The sequence below is a fragment of the Corvus kubaryi genome, unplaced genomic scaffold (assembly GCF_017639235.1).
Source record: "Corvus kubaryi isolate FWS band 111438036 unplaced genomic scaffold, C.kubaryi_AGA036_p1.0 74, whole genome shotgun sequence".
Lineage (NCBI taxonomy): Eukaryota > Metazoa > Chordata > Aves > Passeriformes > Corvidae > Corvus > Corvus kubaryi.
Genome location: NW_024582061.1, coordinates 13,057,948 through 13,084,540, shown reverse-complemented (window position 1 = coordinate 13,084,540; position 26,593 = coordinate 13,057,948). Strand labels below are relative to the sequence as shown.

Below are 26,593 nucleotides of genomic sequence, written 5' to 3'. Positions count from 1 at the left end.
CTTTTTTCCTCCTTTTTTAAAATCCAAGGTAAACAGTAACTTACTTGTCTAGGTCATACAATGTGTGGGAAATCCGAACAATGACCTCCACTCCAGCTTCACTAGCCAGCTTCTTGATAGCTGCATCTCTTTCCTTCCCAAATGGTTCAGAATCATATTCAATAGAAAGTTTTGCAATGTTCCATTCCTACAACACAAAACAAAAGTGTGGTCCTTTAGCAACTCAGCTGCATGATGGAGGGTGAGGGAAAGGAGAACTGGAAGGACAGGGGCAGAATGGAACACCAGCTATTACCTGTGAATAGTTATCAAAGATACAGAAAGATCCAAAATACATTAGGCACCCAGAATAACAAAAATAAAGTCCAACTTTTTGGCATCTAAGTAGCTATCAGGCATAAAAAAAGCCTCCATCTGTCCTATTACTGTGGGTGTTCACTGTAATGGAACAACTTCCATGCAAATTTTGAAAACTCATCTCTAGCTTTAGGATCCACATACCTTAAGAGACTCAACAGAAAAGGAAAGATGACAAAGACTGTCTTCTGAACATGGATCAGCAGCAGTACCTTGCTCTGCAGAAAAGCTTTTTACATATGCCTGTGAGCTTTAGCAGCAGAACTGAAGTTTCAGGGAAGAGGGGTGGAAATACTGCCACTCTCTCATACCAAACACTTTCTTTACCTTTTCCAAATCCCTACTCCTCACTCAGACAATCTTCAAATTCTTAATTAAAAAAAAAAGAAAAAAAGGCTGTCTTCTACAAAGAGAATACCTTATACCTTGAAGTCTAATATTCTTTATGTCACAGATTCTGTTACCAAGGCCACAGTCACAGGTGAGGAAAAAGAAGCGAACAAAGGGATCAATAATGGCTAAGGCTTCTGCAACAGTAGGAAATTGGAAAGCTGAAGTATGCACAAGATGATCCTAGAAAGCCATCATGCCAATCAAACTCAAAGAAATACCTTTCTAATACCTCAGAATCTTAATGACTTGGCTTAATACACCATAGTATTTCAGAGACTTGGATTTACACCAGAGACAAGGGCACTCAGTGCTAATCACCTGAGGTGCTATTTCACTTCTGAACTCCAGCTCTCTCCCAGCCCTGAGGACAGATGATTCCAAGAAGTGCTTGCTCTTCAAAACAAGGCTGGGCTCCGGCCATCCTTAAGTCTGCCAAGACTAACCCAGCAGGCCTTGAATCCTCAAGCAACCTCCTACACCATCACATAACATTTACTTCCCATTTCATAATGTAAAACCACTGTCTGACAAGTTGCAGCAGATACTTTTCTAAACCCTTCTTTCCTCTGGCTTATAGCAAAGATGACCATAAAAAAACCATGACCAAGACCCAGAGCCATGTCCCTAAGGGAGTCAAGAAAACTCTGCTGTGTAATGTGAATACACCCAGATCACACTGACGTGAGCCAGGCAATTAGAAGAATCGTGGACACAGATCATTTTGCATGTACTCATACTGCAGAATGGTTTTAGCAACACTGATGCATTAAAAAAAGCAGTGATTCAATTTTATTTTCTTTATTGAGACAAGCCCAAAGAGCTAAAGACAGAAAGCAGACCAGGACAAATTGAAGAGGATGAGGCAAGAACAAACCAAAACTTAACTGAAATGAAAGACCCTAAAGGTGTTTGAGGCCTTTGGCAAGGATAAAGATAGATCAGTGTTCTGCCTTTTGAAGGAATTGTTCTTCAGTCTATGAAAAGGAAAGCCTTACCAAGAAACAGCTGTTGTACATTCATTCCCAGGAAATCCACAGATGCTGGCATCTGTGATAGGACTACTGACACCAGGCCATACAGAAGTTCCACTGTCTCCTACCATGACTTAGCTAAAGTTATTTTTCCAAACTTAACTGATCTTTTCCACATCTGTTTGTTCTTCAGGGTCAGGATCATTGCTCACCTTTGAAACATTTAATAGGGATGATCTGGAACGCTTTGTTCAGCGTTACAATCCCTTCACTGCACTGCAAGTGTCTGATGTACAGCTACTGCTCTGGCAGAAGTAGTTGTGAGATATAATTTTAAGAGATAGATACACGTTCCAGGTAGACTTCAGCCAAAAGTGAAGAAGTCCTCAAGAGCTTCAGTAACTTGTTTGAGCATAGAGGATGTCCTCAAAGCCCCTCAGTGAACCACTATATGATAAAGGCACTTTAATTTGAGGAACCACAAGACATAAACAGACGTGAATGTTCGTTTTTGATTGCTGTACGCTATCTATATTACAAGTTATTTTCATTTTCTTCTCACCACTAAAACTAATATTCTAAAAAAGTGGCAATCCAATGCTGCCAGGCATTGAAAGATCAGCCTAGCAGCAAGATCTGTAACAGGAGCTGTCAAAGTAGCCATTAAAGTATTTAAGAAGACTTGTTACAGGTTGCTCAAATCCAGAAGGTAATGCACACAACAGCAAGACTTTTGCTCCTATTTAAATGCAATCAAACTAAATTTGGCAGATAAATACAACAAGCTTGAATATCTGAGAGGTTGCAAGCAGCAGCTAATGCCACAGTACTCCTCCAGGAAATTCTTCACTGAGGGGAAATCAAGGAAAGTCCAGTAGAAGTATCATCCAGTTAGTGCTTCACAACAAAACCACAATAATGAAGATGGAAATATGAGTTTTGGTTGAGTTTTCAGGTTGGTGTTGAAGACCTGGGAATAAAAATCTTGAATGTATGACCTCTGGAAAAATGGGTATCTACTTTTGCCCCCACAGTCTTGCTTGTTTCAGTCACCTGAATTCAGTCATTCTGAAAACACTCTTTAAATCAATTTGCCAAGTGTTCATTTTTGCTACACTATTATAGTATTATTACCTTAAATACACTATTATCCATGGCCAACGTATTACTATCAGTAACAATCACTCACCGCTTTAATATTTTCAGTAAGACCCTTTCCCAAAAAACCCTTAAATTTCTTTGACTAGAAATTGCTTTCTAGTTACACTATGCTTTTAACAATACTACTACTAGAAAAAAGCTTATTAAATCACCTTTAATGGCCAAAAAGCAATCACAGCAGATGTTTGGCCTAAATAAAACATTGCTTTTACAGGTCAGGGTTTGAACATCGATTCACATGCACAAAATTTTATTTCAGTATTACAAAGGGAACCTGTAAAGGAAAATGTAGTAATATACAGTACCTACACTTAGCAAACCATTTGAAATCAATTCTGTTTCTGGAAGGAAAGAAACAAAAACCAGTAAAGTCCAAAAGCAACTCAGTTCAGCTGGTGATATGTACATTAGAGAGGAAAAATTCAAAACAAACAACGTTAATGAGAAACTGCAAGGATAGATCATTATTTGCATGAATAACTTGCACGGAATGAATCAGTGCAAGAAAGACTCCTAGTTGAAATTAATTTGTTGGTCATACTTGTGGATAGAAACAACAAGTGCAAGGTGGCATTTACCTTAAAAAGCCTGGGGAAAACATCTGCTGGCTGTCCACGGATAACAAACAAACGTGAATTCAGTTTCCGTAGATTGGCATCAAGATCCTCGAGACATTGAAGCAGGAATCTGCAAGAATTGTAAAGAAACATTTATTTTCTGAGGCAAACCAGACAATTTTACAATAGAAAAAGGTAACTAAGAGGAATAATCAACAACAACTATCAGACCTTGAGTGCTTGGTGCATTTTTTGGTGATGCATGCATGTTCACATCCTAATTACACTTGGCTTACAGTGGTACAACCATGTAATATCTTCCACAATACATAATTCATAAAACCAAACCACACTGTCATTTCACAGTTTTCCCCTCAATGTTATTCGGGTCTGGAATGGACTAAAACATACTCTAGTCTTAACTAAAACTAGAAGTATCTTGCCATTCTAAAGACAGAAAAACCCTCAACAAACAAACACAGATAATCAGCTGTTGGCACACTGCTACTGAACTTAATCCAAGCCCTTCTTACAAAACTGAACTGTTACTAAAAACAGCATACTAGAGGAGTACACAGTCATGACTCTCCCTCTGGTCTTCATTTATAGAAACAGCCCTCTACGTAGCATATGCATCTTGACTGTACCCTCACCTGAATTATTTATTGAGCAAATTAGCACATCAGACAAAAAAAGGGGGGGGGGGGAATGGGGTGCTGCAAATCTGCAAGTGTTCAAAGGAAACAGGTAGTTGCACAAAGAATGTTGAAACAGGTTCACATGCGCAAAGATTTATTAGTAGATATAACAACTAAAATAACTCCAATGGTGAAAGTGGTTTGGGGAAGAAATAAAAACAAAAGGAAAGAGGAAAAAAAAGAACTCTACTTTGCAGCCAGCTGGAAAGAGAAGTGCTGGGGTTTCCCAGATGAGTGCCCTTCCCCTGGACTCTCTCCAGTCTAACAAGTGGCTCCTCCATAATATTTTTCTCATGTGGTCAGCAAGTTGAGGCAGGTGATTCTGTCCCTTTACTCTGCCCTGGTGAGGCCACATCTGGAATGCTGAGTCCACTTCTAGGCTCCCCAGTCCAAGAAAGACTAGGAACTACTGGGGAGGGTCTGGTGGAGGGCTACAAAGATGATGAGGGGACTGGAGCATCCCTCTTATGAGCAAGGGCTAAGAGTTGGATCTGGGTAGTCTGGAGAAGAGATGACTGAGAGGGATCTTATTAATGCATACAAATATCTTAAATGCAGTGTCAATAGGACAGGGCCACTCTTTTCAGTGGTGCTTAGCAAAAAGACTAGGGGCAATAGGCACAAACTGAAACAGGAAGCTGCATCTGAATATGAGGAACAACTTTTTTGAGGGTAACAGAAGACTCGAACAGGCTGCCCAGAGAGGCTGCATTCTCCTTCTCTGGAAATATTCAAAACCCATCTGGACATGATCCTGTGCAACCTGCTCCAGGTGAACCTGCTTTAGCAGGGACAGTTGGACTAGGTGATCTCCAGAGGTCACTTCCTACCCCAACCATTCTATGACTCTGTACTAACAATATATATTTCACCAGGAGCTGCTCAAGCCCTCTCAGCCATTCCTTCTTACAGTGCTGTTGGCACTCAGCAAAGCACATGGTGATCCGGGCAACTGCTGAGTCAATGCCTGGTGGTCATTAACTTCTGTGCTCACACATTATTGGATCCCCTGCCATAAACCACAAGCTACACCCAAAGTGGGGGGAGGGAAAAAGAGGCAATTCCCACATTGCAGTCCATTACTCCTGAGGAAAGCTGCTGTAATGACACTGTGCAGGTGCAAGGCCACAGCGATAACACCTCTGGAGCAACCGCCCCAGACCAAGGCCGGGGAAGCAGTGCCACGACAGCTGGAGACGGCGCCTGTGCCTGGTGAGAAGGTGCACAGCTACCATGGAAGGGCAGGAGCACCTCTGCAAGTGCCCACAGTGTTATGAAGACAAAGACACTGAGCAACCAGGCGTACTAAAATCAGGAGCTCATTAGCACCTAGATTTTTAAGAAGAATCCTAAAAGCTAACCAGATACAATGAAAATGCTACACCTTCTAGGAGGGATACAGCATACATGATTGCTGTAAACCTGCTAACATCCATTTTCTAAGTATTTAGCAGTATGTAAGTGATGCCTACCTAACACACATTGCTTCCAACTTTACATGGGGAAAAAACTTACCAAAAACACTATCTAAAAGGCTGGGAGGAACCTCCCCTGGCTGCTATTAAATGCCTAAAATGTGTGGCTCACTCGACCTGAAAGAGTAAGAACAGGACTCTTGGCAGCCAGCATAAAAGAATACAATGGCTTCTTGGCTGGCAAACTATGTGAGATGTTTAATGACTAGAACAAACCAAAAATGCCTAATTTTCTCACTTTGCTCGGTTTTGTTTTGAAAAAACTCTAGGCTAGTCAGAAAAGAAAAAGAAACTTCTCTATACTCCTTTAGTTAGAAACCATGCAGGAGTCATTTTAAGAATCAGATCAGAGTTGTATATGCTTCTATCAGAGAGAACTTGAGCCCCACGTTCCCAGGACAAAGTCAATTCCATCTGGACTCTGAAAATTACAGCTTCATTTTTTTAAACCTGGAATGACAGATGTTATTCATTAGTCTTACCCATGAGAATCTCACCTTCAAGGAGCATGTGCATTCACATACACTTCACAAATCACTAGGAAGACAAACTGCAATACCGTCCTGGATAACTTTGGAATAGTCCAGAGGGTTTTGGGGGGTTTTTTTTGTGGCTTGGTTTTATGGAGTTTTGTTGTTGTTACACAGGTCTGTTTGTTGTCTAAATTCATCTCATGGAGTATAGGGAAAGGTTATGAAGAGAAACTGGTGACATAAAATATTCATAACTATTCCTGTATTTCAGGAAACTTTTGATTTTTTTCCTATTGACATTTCAGTTCCCTCTATTTTCTCAATCTCTTTTCTTCCTACCTGACTGACCACAATACATAACTTCTAGTCTGGACTTGGCACAAAATCCTATTCAAGAAGATAACATGCACCGACCCAGTCTCCAATTCACATCCAAGATCCCTAAACTTGCCCTTAATACTGTTTAATCTCTATTTGTTGGTCCCCCAAATCCCCTCTATTATCTCTCTTATCTCTCACCACACTCCAGCATTTCAATCTCCATAAAACTCTTTTAGGTACTTAACAAAAATAACAGCATAGACTCAAACTGTTAAATATATGTAGGAAGAGAGCAGGAGGGTGGCCAGGGGACACACACACCGCCCCCCCTTACCTCAACAAAAACCAGAAGAAATTAAAAACAGCCAAACCACAGCTTGTGTTGCAATACTTACGGAAAGCACAATGTTCAAAAATAATCGACCAAATCAAGCCCTAGTGACCCTACAATATCTAGAGTAACAGCAATGCAAAAGAATACTGCTTTTGGCTTCCAGAACACAGACTCAGTTTACAAGTAGTTACTCAGAACAAGCATTCCATTTTTTAAGCATACTTGAATCTTTCAGTTGAACCAAATGTGTTTTAACAAAATGTGATGCAAATAATTAATCATCTATTCTGTTTTCATCAACAGTGTTTATGCTATACCACATCTAAAGGCATTTTCTCATTAAAGTGCTAATAAAAGTTGTCTAACATAAAAGCCTTTACAAAGATTTATAGAATCACAAAATACTTTGAGTTGGAAGGGACTTTTAAAGGTCATCTAGTCCAAACTCCCCCGCAAAGAGCCTTGTTCAATATGAACCTTCTTAAATAATCGCTTTTAAATACATCCCTTACCAAGAAACTTAATAATCGAATCAACTATTTGTCATAACCCAAGTTTTCATGTCCTATTTTTCTCATGAGTACCCCTAAAACCTGCAGAAGCAGCACAGCATCTTTAACTGTATGCAAAATTACTTGACCTTTCTCTCTGAAAAGATACACCAAAACGCTCACAAACACGTTCCTTTCACAGTAGAACAAAACCGAAAATGAATGGTAAATTAGTCTACGAATTGAAAATGAATACGAAATTTCCATCTCATAAAAAGTATTTCTTTTCAGTATATGAGCTCTAGAGGCAAAGTTTCTTCACAGCAGCTATGAACTAAGAGCTACTAGGCTTGAACTCTACTATACTTTATGCCAGACTGTGGCAATGAGAAGGTATTTAAATCTCTCCCTACAATACCAGGTCATGCTTCTGAGTCTACAATCTAAACTAACTTTTTTCCCTCAACCTAACAGTCAATGGGAAAGCACTGTCTTTTATACTTTGAATGAATTACATGAGCTGTAGGACTTCATTAAAAGACACAAAAAGGATGCCCTTTTTTTTTATCAGATTAACGCATCAGCCCAGTTTCCTGTATCTGGTCTAAAAGATCCCTTGGGCAAACCAGAAGGAAATGTTCCCTAATAATTTCACAGTAGCAAACGATGTGAGGTACGTGCACAACTGGCATGATAGAGGGAGGCAGAAAAGACTTACTTACTTATTTTAACATGGGGAAGATGCTGATGCAAAGCATACCTGTCTGCAAGCAACATTCTTAGAGAGCGTTACACACATTTTGCCAGAGACATCTAATTATGATATTCAGAACTGTCATCAAAGCTGCTGAAGACTTCACTCTTTAAAAGACATGCACACGAAATCTTAGTAGTTGACTCCTAGAAACTCCACAACCTTCCCTGCTGTCAATCATACAAGGTACGTTTGGGGTCTAAAATATAAACTAATTGCCAGAAACTGGCAATAGTTGCATAATACGGGTCATAATTTTAGCTACCCTGCAACTGAAATAAACTGATACCATCAAAGTAGCTATTCAAAAACTTCAATTAATAATTGTTAACACAGTTAATCATTAACAAAATGACCTAAAGCAAGCACTACATCACGCAATGCTCCTGGCTCTGCACTATTAACGTGACTAAAGACTATCCAGGAGCAGTCTGTTAAAAAGGTAACACTTTTATTTAGGGAGGAGACTAGCAAGAAGGATACTTATAGACACACTATATAAGGCTACCGTTAAGTCTTGTTTGGGGTTATTTTTAGGAGTAATGAACACCCAGAAACCACAATCACACATAACCATCCTTGCCAGTACAAAATGAGGGCAGTTGCTGGGAACTGAGGGGACTTAAAATGCATTGACTTCTCTTGCAGGTGCTATTCACATCTGAAAATGCTAGTGCTAAACCATTAAGAATAATTTTTCTGAACTAATCCAGATTCTGAATTTAACCATTAATAGGAGTGTTAGACTGCACAGACACACAAAATATAAGAATTTAGCTAGGCTTCCTCACTCCGAGAGGAAATTTAAGAAATTGAGTGAAAAAGAACAGTAATAAAACTTGTTCCGCTCCTAATTTGATTAATACCTTTTACCCACGACTGGTCAACTTCCAGCAATCCATCCAAACTTGTGTTTAACCTGTCTTTTTGAACACCTTCTATCTGTCCACTAGTCCTCACACCAAGCCATTGATTTCCATCAATAGAGAAGCTCTGTCAAACATGAGACTCATGGATATTTGATTGCCACCCAGCTTTGTCTAGCAGAATTATCTTAGGCAGCCTAATATCTCCTAGCTTTATTACCCTGTTCAATTGTTTTTTCCAACACTGTTATCAGATATTCCTCCTTCATCTTTCAGAGTTTAGTAGAGCTGGATTCAATAAAAAGCAAGAATATTACACACTGTATAATACCAACTACATTTTATTAGAGGGAGTATAATTTACAGCATTAGACCCTAATGTATTAGTCACACAAATCATGCACCATTTCTTTCTCTTCAGAGAGAGAGAGAGAGCGCACTTTTCTTTCACACATACTTTGCCATATGTTTGATTAGGTTATTAGGAGATTTCAGTATCAGGTAAACATACACCTCCATACTAATTTCAACAGGAATCACGATGCGAATACCAAATCTAATACCAAAACAGAGTATGAGGCACTGGGAAGTATCTCAAATTTGATGTCCCTTTATACAAATATTTAATATTTTACCAGTGTATTTTCCTGTTTGATTGCCACCAACCAATGTGTCTTACTGCAAGCAGTATATTCTTACGAAACAATAAGAAGATTAAGCTCAGACAGGATTTAAGTGTTATGTACACTCCACAGCACCCTTTGGCAGCCAGCCACAGTAGTATTTTCCTGTTACCAAATCAAGGTCACAGAGGTATCCCTTATTGTACCACATTGTTTCAACGAATCCCACATCCAACTTCCACATCCTAAAATGGTATACAATAACACATTTCGTAAAGGTATTATCCTTTGAGCATATACACAAGAGCAGGAAAAAGTTCATGTTATTCAACTCTAGATACTTAAGTGAAGTAGCTGTGGGAGCTAACTAATCTCCTGCAGGGTTGCTCTACACTCAGTGAAGAAAAACCAGCTCCTTTAGAGAGCAATTCAGGACTACAGCATCTTTCATAACTTAGTAGAGCTGATCCACTTGCAAAAACAAAACCAAACACTGACCATGAAGTGCGTCACTTGGCTTTTTTTCCCCTAATATTTACTACTGTTATAATCTTTAAGCCAAAGCAGAGCTGTGATGGAGGAAGAATGCAAGATACATCCAAGCCCATGTACAGCTGTAAAAGAGGTTCTCAGGGGAAAAAACCAACCCATTCTCTGAAAACAGATGAAAGAAAGGGCTTTGAACAATAATCAAGAGAAAAACATGTTTAAAATTTAATCTCTCCAAGCTGAGTCCTTTTGGGTGCATCTTCTTTGACACTAAGGAATAAAGACCATTTCAGATATGGAGTGGGAATAGAATATCAACTACAGCAAGCAATAGTGCTCTATTAGGAACAACAAACTAATTTGAATCCAACCTAGCTCACACTGGGCACAAAGCTAGCATTTCCTTACATACCATCCCTCATTAATTTCTCTCCAACTGAACTATCTTTTCAAGGTTAGCCTTTCCCAAAGGAAGGAAACACACTGTTTTTTTGTCCTATTCAAAAGGCATTCATAATGTCCCAAAGATGAAGAAAGCAGGGTAATAGGTAGGATTACAACCCTGGACTTTTGGAGAGCTACCTCTGGCCTCTTCAAGGACCTACTTGGAGGAATCCCAAGGGTTAAGACCCCAAGAAGGTAAAGTGGTCCAAGGGAGCTGGTTAATATTCAAGCATCATTTCTCACAAGCTAAGGACCAGTGAGCATCCCTATTCGTAAGAAAACAATTAAAAGGATCAGAAGACCTGTGTGGATGAGCAAGGAGCTTCTGACAAAACTGAAACAGAAGAACACTTACAGAATATGGAAAATGGGACAGGCCACTCGGGAGGGATAAAGGCAGGTTTTCAGAATATGCAGGGCTATGATAAGGAATGCTAAGGTCCATTTGGAATTGAATCTAGCAAGGAATGTCATGTATGACATGACAAGAAGGGCTTCTTCTACACCTTCCTACCTTTCACTACAAGTAGCAAAAGGAAGACTAGGGAAACATGGGCTCACTGCTGAATCAAGTGGGTGCCCTGGTGACAAAGGATACAGAGAAGGCAGTTACTGAATGCTTTCTCTGTTCAGTCTTTATTGCTAAAGCCAGACTATGGGAATCCCTGAGCATGGAGGCAAGAGCGAAATTCTGAGGAAAGGAAGACCTTCCCTTGGTCAAGGAGGATCAGATTAGCTATCCTTTAGTCAAGCTTGACATCCAGAAATCCATAGGCCCCAATGAGATGCACTCATGAGTGTTGAGGGACCTGGCAGATGTTATTGCTAAACCATCATCCACTCTCTATCATCTCTGAAAGGTCATGGAGAACAGGAGAAGTGCATGAAAGTACCAGTACAGGTTAAATGTTGTCCTACTGCAAAGCAGCTCTGCAGAGAAGGACCTGTGATTCCTGGTGGACAACAGGTTAAACCAGGAGCCAGCAGTGTGCCTTTCTCATCAAGAAGACCAGTGGTACCCTTGGATGCATTAGGAAGAGTATTGCTAGCATGTCAAGAGAGTTGATCTTCCCACTCTACTCTGCACTGGTGAGGCCACATCCAGAGTGATGTATCCAGAGTGATGTGTCCAGGGTTGTGGCCGGGTACACTGGGCTGCCCAGTTCAAGAAAGACAAGGAACTACTGGAGAAGGTCCAGGGGAGGACTACAAAGTTGATGAGGAGACTGGACCATCTCTAATGAGAAAAGGTTGAGAGAGCTGGGCCTGTGTAGTCTGGAGAAGAGAGGACTGAGAGGGAATCTTACCAATACATACAAATATCTTAAGGGCAGTGTTAAGAGGACGGGGTCAGACTCTTTTCAGCTGTGCCCAGTGACAGGATAAGGGGCAATGGGCACAAACCGAAACACAGGAAGCTCCATCTGAATACGAAGAAAAACTTCATTACTGTGGGAGTGACAGATCACGGGAACAGGCCCCAGAGAAGTTGCAGTCTCCTTCCCTGAAGATACTCAAAATCCACCTGGACACATCCTCTGCAACCTCCTCTGGGTGAGTCTGCCTTAGGGGGTTGGACTTGATGATCTCCAAAGTCCCTTCCTACCCCAACCATTTTGTGATTCCATGAAATAGCATTATGGAGTTGGTTTCTATTTTGTGAGCCATACATCACAGCAAATAGTGTACTTAGCTTCTATGAAGTCTGGATCTTAACTTCATACTCAAAGGGCACCCATTACTTACCTAAATTATTCCCGTGTAACTCGAAGCTAACATCTCAAATTAGTTCATGTTACAAAGGTCAGCCTGCTGGTGATAGGAGACTAAGAGGCTCACAGCTTCCTAAATCTCTCTCTCCCAGTGTCTTCCATTCTTTAATGTACATATTCTGTGGTTATTTTTTTCTAATCCTCTAATTCCAATCTGATAAATCAAAATCTTTATTATTTGACTTTAATTCTTTATGCCTGCTCTCTCCAGAAAGAAACTGGTTGGATCCATAAAGGAAAACCCAATAGCAAACAAATTGTACTGGAGACAACTGGGGAAATATTACCTAGAAGCAAATTACAAAATTAGAGTTACTTGAGAGTACAGACATGCTCATACATAAATAAATTTAAATCACCTTATTCTCATGTATCCAAGCTCTCTTATTTAAATTAGCAGCTCTTAAGGCTTGATGTAATTAACAGAGAGCCGGTCTGCTTTATAAAATATTTCAGCCACGTTATTTTCAGCAATCTAAGCTGTCCATGAGAAAGTAACAGCTAAGGCTCATTTTAAAAGAGCAAGCATGATAAGAGCACTCCAACAAGACAGTCTTGCAATCTGATTCTGAAGGACAGATTTTACACTGCCCTTCATTTACTTTAACAAAACCCTCTTCCTCTCCTTACATTAAAGTGACCTCTTTAAAGTTACAATTAGTGCTAGTAAAATTTTGCAGTTTTATGTTTCCTAGAAATAAAGCATTGGCTTAAATAAGTATTTTTCTTAACTACACTTGAGAAATTGCCTTAAATAAGTCCTTAAGGTACAATTCCATCATCTCTGGCTTCCCATATCCTAAGAATCTATTTACCTAATAGAAGAGAATTAAGGATATAGCTGAAATCCTTTAGCAAGCACAGAAATTGGTAGAAAGTTTGGAAAATTGAAAAAAAATACCCTGAAGCTATTCTTGGAAATCTTAATTAGAATTGACTGGTGCTCACCTTATGGTGCTCACACTGTCTTAACTTCCCACTGCTACTCTTATGAATCAAAATGCCAAAGTTTTCTGAACTGGTCTTTCAAAGATGAAATTAGTCATTTATAGCTGAATACAAGGTAAACTTGCTCAAGATGTATTCATGGTTTTGAGTAATAATCATGTAGAAAAAAAAACCACTTAAGCCCCCCCCCCCCCCAAACAAGTAACTGAAACACAGATTTGTTTACCAAGCTGCACAAATCCCAAAAACCTCCACTTTGTCCTCAACTATCTCAGCACGTGGGCAGACCAATGGAGGTAACTGTTCACTTCAGGCTGCAGAGACCTTACAGAGCTGACGCAGGAGATGCTCAGAGCTCAGTAACATAAGTCCTGGAACTGAAGTATAGCTCAAGACACAACAGACGAAAAAATCCAAATAACTTCTAGATAAACGTGCTATCTTCATCTGCCACAACTTCAGCAGCTCTCTGCAATACTGAAGGCCAGGACCAACAGGAAGTACATCATTTGAAGTAACTAAATTGATGTTAAAAAGTTACATAGTACAGTTAAGTAGAAGATTCTGATCACTATGGAGTGATACTCAGTCATCTCTGCCCAAGTCACAGTAGTTTAGATAAAGAATTATTTTACAAAGAATGAAACCTTTACTATAACAACTGTACTTTTACATTTTCCCCATCTATCCATTCCTTTTAGAAGACAGGAATGGATTTCCAAAATTCACTTCCTAAACATCAGTGACAGCATTTTTTATTACTCTGTTGAAAGAATAAAGGTAGACAACTGGAGAACATCCTTCTATACAGAATCACTGCACTTTTTTCCAGTTTGCTTGTGTAAGGATTAGAATTAATAACAAAAGAGAAGACTCAGACAAGAACACTGCCAATTAAAAAAAAAAAAAAGGGGCGGGCACCAAGCCCACCTTCCTGAATGTGGATAAACTTTGTTGGAGACAAGTGATTAGTATAAGAGCAGTTGAATATCAAGAGGAATTGTTAGCATTCCAGAAAAGGTCCCTTCCTGAGTTGGAAGGGACCCACAAGGACCAAAGAGTCCAGCTCCTGGCCCTGCACAGAGCAACCCCAAGAATTGCATCATGTGCCTGAGAGCATTGTCCAAACACTTCTTGAACTCTGTCAGGCTTGATGCTGTGATCACTTCCGTGGGGTGCCTGTTCCAGCACTAAAGAAAGAGTTTATCTTTTCCTAGAACAAGGTGGGTTTTTTGTCTGTTCGTTTTAACTCTAAAATTATTTCTATAGACAAAATTTATAGGGGAAGACTTGTAGGCTCTGAACTCTGGAAACATAATCAATGATAGGCATTATTGTTATAATGCAAAAAAAGGTGTTCCCCACTAGAGGTCTAACTGAACAGAAACAAACCTTATTTGCTTTAATCCTCCTATATCCAACATCAGGGGGCAAGACCAAGGGGGCGGGGGGTGGAGGGGAAGGAGCAGGGCAGGAGGAGCCCACAAAGCCTGCAGCTTTCATTGTTACATATCTCCTAACCTGATCATTTCCTTATAGCGCTTTCAAGAAGAACGTTTCAATATGAATCAACAAAAATAGTTTCGTAAAGTAGGTCGTTGCTGCAGCAACCGGGCGGCTGTTTGGACTACTCCCTGCCACAATGACCTACTTTTCCAGTTATATGTAACCGCTGTAGTAAGAGCCGAATATTCCTCCCCTATGGAGCCGCTCCGAGAGGATTCCTGTACCACAGCCGAGCTTTACTCCCAACAGGCACAGAGAAAGGCTTCATTTGAGCAGGTACAAGCAGCGGGTCGGTTCTGCTCCTCTGTGTCATATTCAGAAGTGTTGGTGGCTAAAGGTTACGTGAAACCCAATACGTGCTCGGAGCTCAGAAAGTCTCACGGCAGCGCTCAGAGCCGGAGGAGCTGATAAAGAATGGAAGGGGAAGGTGTGAAAAGGAACAGCCGCTCGTGAACAGCGTGTCCCCTGCCAGACTCAACAGCTGGCACCAAACTTCGGCACAAACAGGCTGTTCCTGTACCACCAACCAAGCACAAGCTCATGGGCACCATCCTTCATTACAGGTCTAAATAACACTAAATCTGTGTAAGAGAAAAACCCTGGTGAATGGCAGGTAAAGCTCACATGTTTTTAAACCCTATTTAACCCTGCATGCGCTGGACAGGGGAGATACAAAGGCACCACACAAATCCAGGAGAAATGCTGACAATTACATAATTTCCTGTTTACTGTTGCTGTTAAAATCAGCATTTTTCCTTATGACAACGGAAAAAAGTATCACCTCTTAAACTAATGAAGGAAATAATTACCTCTGTAGAAACAAGACTGCAAGACTTCAAACATCACTCACAGTGACTGGTACTTAGGTATTTTTTGATCAATTTATTCAATCCCAAGTTCAAAAGCTTTCCTTCAAGGTAAAATTAAACAGACAAGCACAAGAGACAAACATTTCCAAGACAAAGAAAATTCATTCCAAGAAAAGGCAAGCTAGGCATTATCATATGGTACACCGTAATTAAAACTCCAGTCAACAGAAAGCTTCTGACAGATACAGCTCATATGATATAAGCAGAAAAACAAAGAACACAGAAAAAAAGCTCTCCAAAGCTTACTTTACCTTAAGTATTCTTAAAATCTCTAAGTTCAGAAGGAAAAATACTGCAACTGGTGACAACACGGTACTGCAAGTGGAAAAGTTTTTGGAATTTCCCCCACACTTTCATTTGGGAACAAGCCACTTAAAATGACATAACTGTTCCTGAAAATCACATACTCTTCAAATAGAATAGTAAAAAAACACCCTAAAAGCCTAAAAATTATTTTTACTTTACAACTGCACTTGACAAGCCATAGAGCAACAACTCTAAGGTAAAATTCTGGAATAAAGACAGACTAATAGAGGAAAAAAGTGCAGAATTATGAAAAAAAAATAGGGAAGGCTGCTGCGAAAGAGGAACATACAATTACTAGTAACAGTTTTCAGTTTGAAAGTGTGACTTCCAGTGCCAAAAATGCAAGCTTCATTGTGCTGTCTCATATGGAAGCAGTAAAAAATTGGAGTAAAACTTTCAGCAAATGCAGCATTGAAAAATTTTGCTTTGACAAACTAACATACTGTTTCGGTGTTGGCACTGAAAAAGAGGGGTTGGTGAAATTATATTCAAAAGAATGCAGAAAGCCAAGTTCTAAAATGTAAAAATAGAAAGATGCACATTATCCCCCACAAACTCATGATTTTCTCCATGGTTTAGAAGAAAAACACACTACTGCTGAAATAAAGTACTTCTCAACAGTAAATTTATTGGCAACTACCTTCCAGAAAGGAAATTTCAACCACGTAAAAAAACCCTACTCACTGAAAAGCACCATGACTATATGAGGAAAATTAATTTTACACAGGTCTCCCCAGGTTACAAAAGCCTTGAAATAAAAGGTGGAAATACACAACAATTAAAGCAGAACTGTCAATATCACAGCAATTTACAACTTTTTTCCTTTGTCATAAACTGAACAAACTACATACTAGTAGATGTTTCTAGATCATCCAAGTGAAAGAGTGTGCTAGAGAAAAAAATTAAAAATTAAAGTCTCTCATAGAGTCATTTAAGGAAGCATTCACAGGGTTTGGGAGATACTGTGCAATAGCAGTAAACAGCAAACAGTTACACTGCCTAAAAAGAAACACGGATAAAGCACTGTAAACTAGACCATACCAGGCCTGTCATCTACTGAAAAGTAATGTGGAAAGTCACAGGAATTATCCCTAGGCAACACAAATAAAACAAATAATTCAGATGCCATCCTTGGCTTGATCACCCTCATTAAGACTTGGATGAGTTCACTAACAGCAAGACTTATAAAGAACAAAACTGAAATGCAACCTCCTCCCCCAAAGGCCCTTCTGAAACCTGGATGGCAAAAATTACTGTGGAGAATGTTTTCTTTTAAATGCATGTCTCAATTTTACAGATGTAGTCATGCTTCTCCCACCAGACAGAAAAAAGGGAAAAAATATTAGGTAATCTCTGCTAAAAGCCACAATGTTTTCTTCAACTTTAAGACTTCTAGAAAAAAAATGAGCTTGTTTAGTCTCTAGAATATAAAATATAAAGGAGAAAGAAAAAAAAAAATCACTTGATGTCACAGGACTTACAGACAGAAAATTTCAACTCAGAGGAAACTCTGTAGAGAACATAGCAAAGACAACATTTAGTCCATTCTTCAACGAATCCAATATATTAGAAATCAAACCACTAACTATTTTCAATGCCAGTGGCTCTATAAAATGCAGTATCACAATTCTCTGGTACACTTTCCCAGTACTTCAGAACTGCACAGATTGTGAAATTGAGATAAAGTTTGCCATGGTGTTCTGTATCTTTAGTGCACAGCAAAACTGCAACCATTCAGACCACGATCATGTTTTATGAACTATACAAGGCATGAAGTAGCAAGCAGCCTACATGAACAAGTCACCTATTTATTTTTCTGGCTGATGCAAATTACACTCCTATTTCTGTTTTTTACACTCCTATTTCTGTTTTTTCAACCACTTTCTGTCTCTCTCTCTCAATTGCAGCACAGTTTACCCCTCACCAACAAGGTCAGTAGAACACTGGCATTGAGAAACAGGCAAACAAAATTCTGCAAGCACTGAACTCCACAGGTTCCTTACTATAAAAAATAAAGCATTTCCTACGTCATGGGTATCATACTTTGGATAAATAACAGATAGAAAAATCCAAGTTTTCCTTACAGGAATTGTTCCTAAGTAACCTGTACTATAGATATTTCATCTCCATCACTGAAGAATTCGTAGCACATGTTCATACTTCACAACTTCCCCATTTGAGCTTAAACAGAATTTTTTCAACGTTTCTGGTTTTAATTTTGAAGGGATGAGGGTCTGTGTTATGAAAGGGTACAAACCTTCATTGCAAGAATTTTACAGCCTTAACTTTTCATGTCTGTGAAAGAGCCTCAACCATACAGATGCTAGAGAAGAAATGCATGAGAGTGAACAGGAAGGGAAAGATTTCCTACAAATTAATAAACACTGAGATAAAGTACATTTCTGAAGCAGGTCCATAAAATTTCTCTAGTTTAATTGCAGGAGAAAGCAATGCATAACACAAAAGCTCTGGTGTACATCACATACCTGTCAATACAAAAATTAGATATGCAAGACACATCCTAACCAATGTTCAACTGGAAGAAATCCCTTCCATCTCTGATAAACTGAACAGGTTTTGTCTTATTGCAAGAAAGTTGTTGCACTTTTCAAAGAGATTATAAGCAACAGTTTAACACCTGAATTTACTTCTGAAGCCCTGAGTATTATGAAATTCTTATTTCCTGGCCAGGTTTACCAATGTTGAATTTTAGACTTTTCAAATATTAATGCAATTTTAAAATAAATAATAATTTTAAAAAAAAGAAAAGTACAGAACTTGCAAAAAAAAAAAAAATCGTATTTTAGGAAGCTCTGTTCACTGCAGCTCAGCTACTGTCTAAACTAATGCTAACAAAGCTCATGCGTTGGTTTTTATTATCTTCACTGGTAACTGGAATGCACTCCAATTTGTAACTGTTCCAAAAATACAGATGCACATGTAGACTTTTGCCACAGCCATCTCCACTTACACACTTGAACACTGAAATATTGACCTGTCCTTTCCAGTCTATCCTTCACCTCCACTGAAGCTTTATTCCCTTACAAAAAATCATTTACACTCATGAAACTCCAAAGCAGTGAAAGCAAATGCTTTATGGTGACCTGAAAAACAAATGGAGGCTTCAGGGTTAGAAGAACATTGCAATTATAGCTCACCTCTTGACCTAGATTGCAAAGAACATGAAAGCCAGAAGTACACAGAAGCACACAAACTAACCTTGCTCCATGTTAAATTAAGAGTTCTGAGAAATCTAAGTGAAATGTATTGCACCAAAATACTATGAAGTTCTTACTCTGGTAATCAAATCCAGTCCTTTCCTAGGGGTAGCCAAAGGTATGGCTATTAAACCTGCTAAAACGTGATATGTAAATTCCTAAGCCCATGGCACACAAAGCCACATACTCTCACACTGCTTACACAACCCACTCGTGCTCAAGCTGACTTTTGCCCTTTTAGGTCCTTATGGGAAGATCACAAAATTCTGTAAAGCAAAGAGTTTCTTCCAGTATGCAAATTCATAATATCACAGACTTTAGTGTGACTTCTACACTGAAAAAATGGCCGACTTTGCTGGCAGCTTGACCTTCCTCCTATCACAGGTTATATAACTAACCTGAAAACCTGCCAGGCACTGAGACAGAGTATGGAAAAGAACCACTTCTGAAATAAAGGCTTCCATGCTGTAGATAAACTGTTAGAAACCAAAAAGTTCAGGCAGAGCACAACGATAAACAGGCTTTTCTGCAACACTTGCATAATATATTTAAAGAGTAGCTTCCATTGGTGGGGATAAAGACATTTTCCCAAACTGGAGGAGAGTATATTTTATTGTATTAAAATGGCCAAAAGAGAATGATAATATATAAAATAACTTGGAGAACTGATGCAGAATTCATTGACACTGCCACATACTGATCAGTTAAGAAAAAAAGAATGCTGCATTCTCAACTGCCTAAAAAAAGCTGCTTTCACATTCATCACAGATGGTGTTTGTTGGGGGTTATCACCCTCCCCCTTTGTGACCAGAGCAGGAAATACCATGATATGCAGACTGATTACCTTCCCCTACAACGTGATCTATTGATACTTATTTAAAATAAAACAAAAATAGATTACTGGTCCCAAGAGAAGGAAGACTTAAAAACCCTATGGACTTGTTTCAAAACCACATTTCTTCCTTAAAACCCACATACTATTCTCACACATTAAGAACACTTGACCCAGATCTTCTCTGGACATCCTGAAACCTGGAGATTAATGATGTAAAACCAGGTGTCTAAAACCTCAAAATTTCTTAACCTGAGGAACTAAGATTACTTCAAGGTCAACCTTGGAGTCCAAACCCAAATTGCATAGATGCTCACTATAATTTTTCTGGCCTATAGTAACTGCTATTTGGAAAAACCAACTTACTGAGCACAATTCAATTTGCAGTACTGCCTGCTCCCTCCAGACCAACCAGGGCAGTCTTCTTGTCCAACTGAATAATAGTTACATTACAGAATCTGGTGATACAAGATCACTCACCAAAATAAGGAAACAAGCACAGTGTAATTTCTCAGCTAGCAGGCTTATTTCTCACATTTTGACAGTTTGACAAAAAATAAATTGCACCTTTTCCCTGCACAGTAAAAAGGCCAATACTTATTTTCAGCAGTATCATTTCAAAGGGTGTCAACAAATGGCAAGCCACTGAAAAAAACAATAATCCCCTTCCAAAAAGCACCTGGTGGTTACTGCAGACTTGAGCAATGCAGGCCAGAGTTACGTGACCATTGTAAACTGACTCAAATCCATACTGCCACTGAAAGAAATGGTACCTGCCCTTTCCATTCTTTGCCTCTTCACTACTACTACCGTGACCTTTTTGCTGGCACAATCTACCACAGAGCTAATCCCACCAAAACTGGTAATTAATCTCTTTTGGACAGATTGATGAGCTAAACTGGCTCACCACAGGGCAGTGTGCTATCATAAAAGGGTGGAGCCAACCCTTTCATCAACAGTGCAGGATTAAACCCGTGAGGACATACGTCAGTGTGCTTCAGTGACGTACTTTGTAAATCATAGGGCTAGATCATATAACACAAATTATAGAGGGAGTTGCTGAACTGCAGGCACTTTTGGGGTAAAAAATGTTTTTTATGGAAGAGAACAGGTGAGCAGCCTAGGGGTGTGGCACTAAGGGGTTTCTCCAATCTAACTGCTAGTACCACAGAACTCCCATCTGAACATGCACCTTCTGGAAACAAGCTACATACAGACTTTTTACAGATTAATCACCCTCAATTTAATGGGCTGGGTGAACAGAAGTGCTCCTAGTGGCACACACTGCCCTAGAGCTGAAGCCACTCATTAGAGGGCATGATGGGTTGCATTGGGTTTGCATGGCCAGGTTTTGGTATTGGGGGGCTACAAGGGTGGCTGCTGTGAGAGGCTGCTGGAAGCTTCCCCCATGTCTTTCCAGGCCAGTGCCAGATGGCTCCAACACAGACCTGTGCTGGCCAAGGCAGCACCTCCGGGATAACGTATTTGACAGGAAGGAAATGCTACTGCTTGGGAGCCATTGAAGCCAGAGAAGAATGAGAATATGTGAGAGAAACAACTCTGCAGACGCCTAAGTCAGGGAAGAAGGAGGGCACTCCAGGCACCAGAGCAGAGATTCCCCTGCAGACCGTGGTGAAAACCACTGAGAGGAAGGCTGTCCACCTACTGCCCATAAAGGACCATGGCAGCAAAAATAGGAGTGTGAAGAGTCCTTCCCCTGAGGAAAAAGCAGCCGAGACAATGTTTGATGAACTGACCAAAATCTCCATTCCCCATCCCTCTGTGTTCTTCGGGGATAGGAGGCAGAGAAAACAGGAGTGAAGTTGAGCCCAGAAAAACGGGAGGGGTGGGAGGAAGGTGCTTTAAGAATTTAATTTATTATTTGTTACCCTATTCTGATTTGATTAGTAATAAATTAATTCATTTTCCCCATGATGGTAATGGCTGAATGCCCTCTCCTTGCCCTTATCCTAACCCACAAGCTTTTTGTTGTATTTTCCATTCCCTGTCTAACTGAGGGGAATGACAGAGTGCCTTTAGTGGGCTTCATGTTAAATATTTCATACATCAAATAGATTTTCATTCTAAGTAAGTGCTACACAATAAAAACAAACTTAGAGGGATGTTTTCATCAGGGAAGTCATAAATATTTCTGTGTATTCCTATTTACATACTAATCATGTCACCAAAACTAACAAAGTATAATACACAAATTGTGTCTGCCTGAATTATATATATGAAACTCAAATCACTCATAGATTAATTCCATTGACAAACTTTTTCCACCAATCCCACATCCAACATACACATCTCTATTGGACAAATCATACCTACATAAGCTGAAACTATAGTTTCAAAACCACATGCACAGAATAGCAAAATTTAATAAGATACTACAGAAACATGCCTATAAGTATTAATTTTTAAAAACAAGTTCCCATTTCCATGAATTGCAGTGATTGTCCTGGAAATTAAACTTTTTTTTCCCCTCAGGTTTTAATGTTTAATTTGCTTGAAATTTGAGTATGGAAAAAAAATCACCTCTTTTCTTTCTCCAAAATCAGTACCACTATCTGCCATAATAGCAGCAGCTAACTTTGAAGGATGTTGAACACATCAATATTCTCAGAAAATCTAAGAGATATACAAAAAAATTCTTACTCTTATTTTAAAAGTGAAATCTGTTGTCTTCAAAAATGGTTAAGAAAAAGAAATACAAGGATTGGGCAAGATTAGACTATCCATCTTTATAAAATCAGCTGTTGCACACCAGTGTTTTAGGTAACATATTAAAGACAAAACATACACACTCAAAAAGATAAACTAAAAGAAGTAAATTATTACCTAAAGTAAATCCTTATGCAGCAACTAACAGAATGTTTGCATTTCTTTTCAGGTATTGTGATCAATTGCCACTGCACTAAAACTAGGACTAAATTAAACTCTCCCCTAGGTGATGGTGTTAAGCATAAGATCCCATTCTCCTTAATATGGAAAAGTCTGAGCACATACAAACACATTTTTTCAGAAGTAGGTAATGGTTACTTGTTGGAGTATGCAAGTTACATTCCTTGTCTGCTTTGTTGACACAATTAGATGCAAGCTAATGCTGGTGCCAAACGTTTAAGGGCAACTGACAAAATTTTAGGAGAGCCTTAGTGTGATTTTAGCATTTAGCATCTCCCTCCACCATTTCTCCATCACCTTTTACTGCACCAAGTAACTTCTCTCGTCTCAAGTGTTGATCTGTGAACAACACTGTGAATTCATCCCATAGAAAAAGCATGTCTCAATGAAAGCACATCTTGATTTATTTGACAGCTTGGAAAAAAAGGAACAATAAGGAGAAACAGAACAGAACCAGAAAAAAATGAAGTGAGCTGAGGGAGGTCCTGGCATTTGTGACGTAGCATTCACGAATTTAGAACAGGTAGGCTGAATGCCAGGAGAAAGGAGGTCAGTAAGACCATGTGACTGCTTAGTAATTAGACTTGCTCGGTAGTGCAATTACACAAAAATATTAGTTCCTGATTGTTACATGACTGTTTAAAGTTAATTAGAAAGCATCTATGTATTAAAGGTTGCTATTTACCAGATTTAACACACATTTTTTTATATAAACCATAACTGGTGACCCAACAGAGTGACAATACTCTAACAAGAAACTAAACCTCCTGGTTTCTTGTATTCTTTCACCACTTTTCCTCATAGAGATTGTGTTAGTCATAGTTTGATAGAGAAGAGTTTTGCCCAGGGCACTAGAACCACAAACTCACCAGAACACAAACACTTGGTGTCAATCAACTCAAATTAGGAACGAACCCCCGTAAATTCACACCAGGAGGTTAGTTAAATTTGACTCATGTTCCTAATGCTGAAGGGCTTCTGCTCCTAGTCTCAAAGAAAATGTTTTGTCTAATTCAACACCCTACTCAACAGGCATGTTAGCAATGATTCTGCTCATGGTCATCAAGTGAGCAAGAACATAAAATGTTTGATCATTAATTACAAGTCCCAAATGAGACTGGCAAACCAAAAAACTGCATCACCGATCTTGTGTATACTTATTGTGAATGTATGTATTTGCACTGGTTAAAAGCATCTCATTAAAACCACTGGGACCTAAAATGGATTCATACCAAACTAGTAACTGTCCATTTAAATCAAAATGTATTGAGAAGACCCATAATAAACATACAGCTTTAGCAGACAGTTATTCTATAATGTTATTGTACTTTTAAACTTGAAAAAAACCTGATGATCTCACAAAACCAGGCTATGCAGGCAGCAAGATTTCCTACTCAAATCCATGCGCAGCATGTGCTTTGAGGGTATTTGAGTACCAGGAGATTGCTTGAAGTGCTTTGGACAGGGGAGTTGTAATATACCCCAAACTCAGTCCCTCTGACCAGCAACTAAAACCAGGCATTTTTCTCCAAATGCAAAATGCAGTGGAAGGACTAGATGCCTTCTAAACACTGAAAACACTGTTAAAGCAAACCAATCAGCAAATATATCACACACAAATGTACTCAAGGATTCTATTAGCTAATGATCATATTACACAGTCATTGAAGAACCAGGGCCATAGCACTGAAGACATGAACTTCCTTCTGCTAGAATCAAAGTTCACACTTGTCTATCATTCACTAGCTCAGAGAATACAACCAAAAACTGCTCAGCATTTCAGTTGCAGGGCACATTAGAAACCTATAACATGTACTCTTAGACGTGATTTCCTTAACACTTAGACTTGTGCCAATTGTCCACATGCTTTCAAAACTTAAATAGCTATTCATGTATGATCCACAAAATTAAGATCTCTGAGCTTCTTCATGAAGTCAAAATGTTATTCAAAAAAATTTATTCAAAACAAAAACAATTAAAAATCTCTTAAAAATGAAACGTACATCATGAATCTCAAATAAGGAAAGTATCTAACAATTATTCTTAAGTTGTTTTTGTCAGTGCAAATGAAATAAGCATCAAGGTAAAGTTCACATAAAGCATCTTTAGTATCTCTATCCCTTGAAAACAAGATGGTTGTAAGGAAAACCTCCCAAAATCTGAAAAAAAAATAGAAACCCAGAACTGCAAAGGTAAGTTACCTGGTTGGTAAAGTATTTAATAAGCTAGGATAAAAATTATTAAATCCAAAAGGAATAATCCTTCAAGTGAACTCAACTGAAACCTGAAGTTATCTAAACTTTGTCATTCTTCTATGACATAGGGTTAAGCTAAGTTTCATTGCTTGTTCCATAATTAGGCAACTTCTCAGCATTGTAGTCTGGGCAGGCTAAGTTCAGGAGCATTTTAAGTTCCTGACATTGGAGGGACAGACAATACACAAACTCTACTGCATTATCAATCCTTTTAAAGGGTAACAATTTTCAGATTCCTAGTGATGTTTTAACTAATTTCACATGACAAGCATGCACAGAAGTCCTACTAACCTCTCTGCCTTATCATGGCACACATTTAATATGCAAGCATCAGTCACAGCTCCACAGTGAAGTTCATTTTTAAACTGGGGAGGAGAATTACAAATGGCTTGAAGGTGTAGGAACAAATCTCCACACTCCAGCAAGGGACACTGCACACCAAGCCAGCCAGAGTTCAAGTAGTACTTAGACAAAGCTCTCAGGCACAATGTGGGTTTCTTGGGGCTCTTCAGTGCAGGGCCAGGAGTTGGGACTCCACGATCCTTGTGGGTCACTTCTAACTCAGGATATTCTGTGATAACCTTTCGTGCAGGAACGCTACTCTGAGAAAGTACTTCTGAGCTAAGCGAGCAGCTTCACAGTTTTTCCAGGACGGAGTCACCCTGGGGTTCCCGACTGCCCAGAGTTCCTGAGATGGTGCAATCGCTCTGGGCTACTCCCCACAGGGCTTTCCGCCCGACAGCAGCCCCGCTCTGAGCTCCAGCGCTCGGGCACTGAACCGCCGCCCGCGGGGGCGAGAACAAGGGTCTCCCTCCCCGGGAAGCCACGGCCCCCCGCCCCGCACTGTTCCAGGGGCTTCCCGGCTCCTTCTTTCCCGTCCCTCCCACGTGCGCGCGGCAGCCGCAGCCCGGGCGGGCGCTGGGCTGGATATGTAACACGGCCGGGCCCGCGCGGAGGGCGGGCGGCCGAGGGAAGCCGGAGCTGGCAGCGGCCCAATCGGGCGCGGAGGGGAGGGGATGGCGGGGAGGCAGCGTGACCGAATACATAACGCGGGGATTAGGGCCCCCGCAGCGCCCCGCACTCACCGCCACCTGTTGATGCCCACGTTGGAGGAGCCAGCGAACCAGGGGTCCAGGATGTAGACGCAGCGCACCGTGTCTGCGCCCTGGATGCATTCCCGCAGCGCCGGGTTGTCGTGGAGCCGCAGCCCCTTGCGGAACCAGTGTACGGCGTTCACCCCCATGCCGGGCGCGGGCGCTCAGCGGGAACCGCCGCCGCCCGCGGGGCCGCTCATGGCCCGGCGCCGCCGGGCGAGCACGGACGGGCGGCGGGGCGGCCCACGGGGCCTCGCTGCGGACGGCTCTAGGACCCGGCGGACACGGCGGGAGCGGCCGCCCGGCGGGGACGCATCACCCCGCGGAGCCCCCGCGCCGGGGAGAGCAGGGACGAAAGGTGGGAGCGCTGGCTCCGGCGGTGTCTGCGGGGCGGTGAGGGCACCCTGCCCGCGGAAAGCGCCGTACGTGCCCGCTGCCGCCTCCTCGCCGCTCGCCCTGTGACTGCGCCGGCCGCGGGG

At 40.4% G+C, this 26,593-nt stretch overlaps 1 protein-coding gene across 2 annotated transcripts in view; it reads right to left on the bottom strand.

Annotated features, from left to right (window-relative positions):
* Window positions 1–26,590, bottom strand: part of CRY1 (cryptochrome circadian regulator 1) — a 39,609-nt gene extending 13,019 nt beyond the window's left edge. For both annotated transcript variants that reach the window (XM_042051121.1, XM_042051122.1), the window contains exons 1-3: window positions 26,106–26,590; window positions 3,461–3,569; window positions 45–187 (exon numbers count right to left, since the gene is read on the bottom strand). In XM_042051121.1, coding sequence (XP_041907055.1) covers window positions 45–187; window positions 3,461–3,569; window positions 26,106–26,263 — 410 coding nt within the window. In that variant the 5' untranslated portion in view covers window positions 26,264–26,590. The remainder of the gene's footprint in view (window positions 1–44; window positions 188–3,460; window positions 3,570–26,105) is intronic.
* Between the last annotated feature and the right edge of the window lie 3 nt (window positions 26,591–26,593).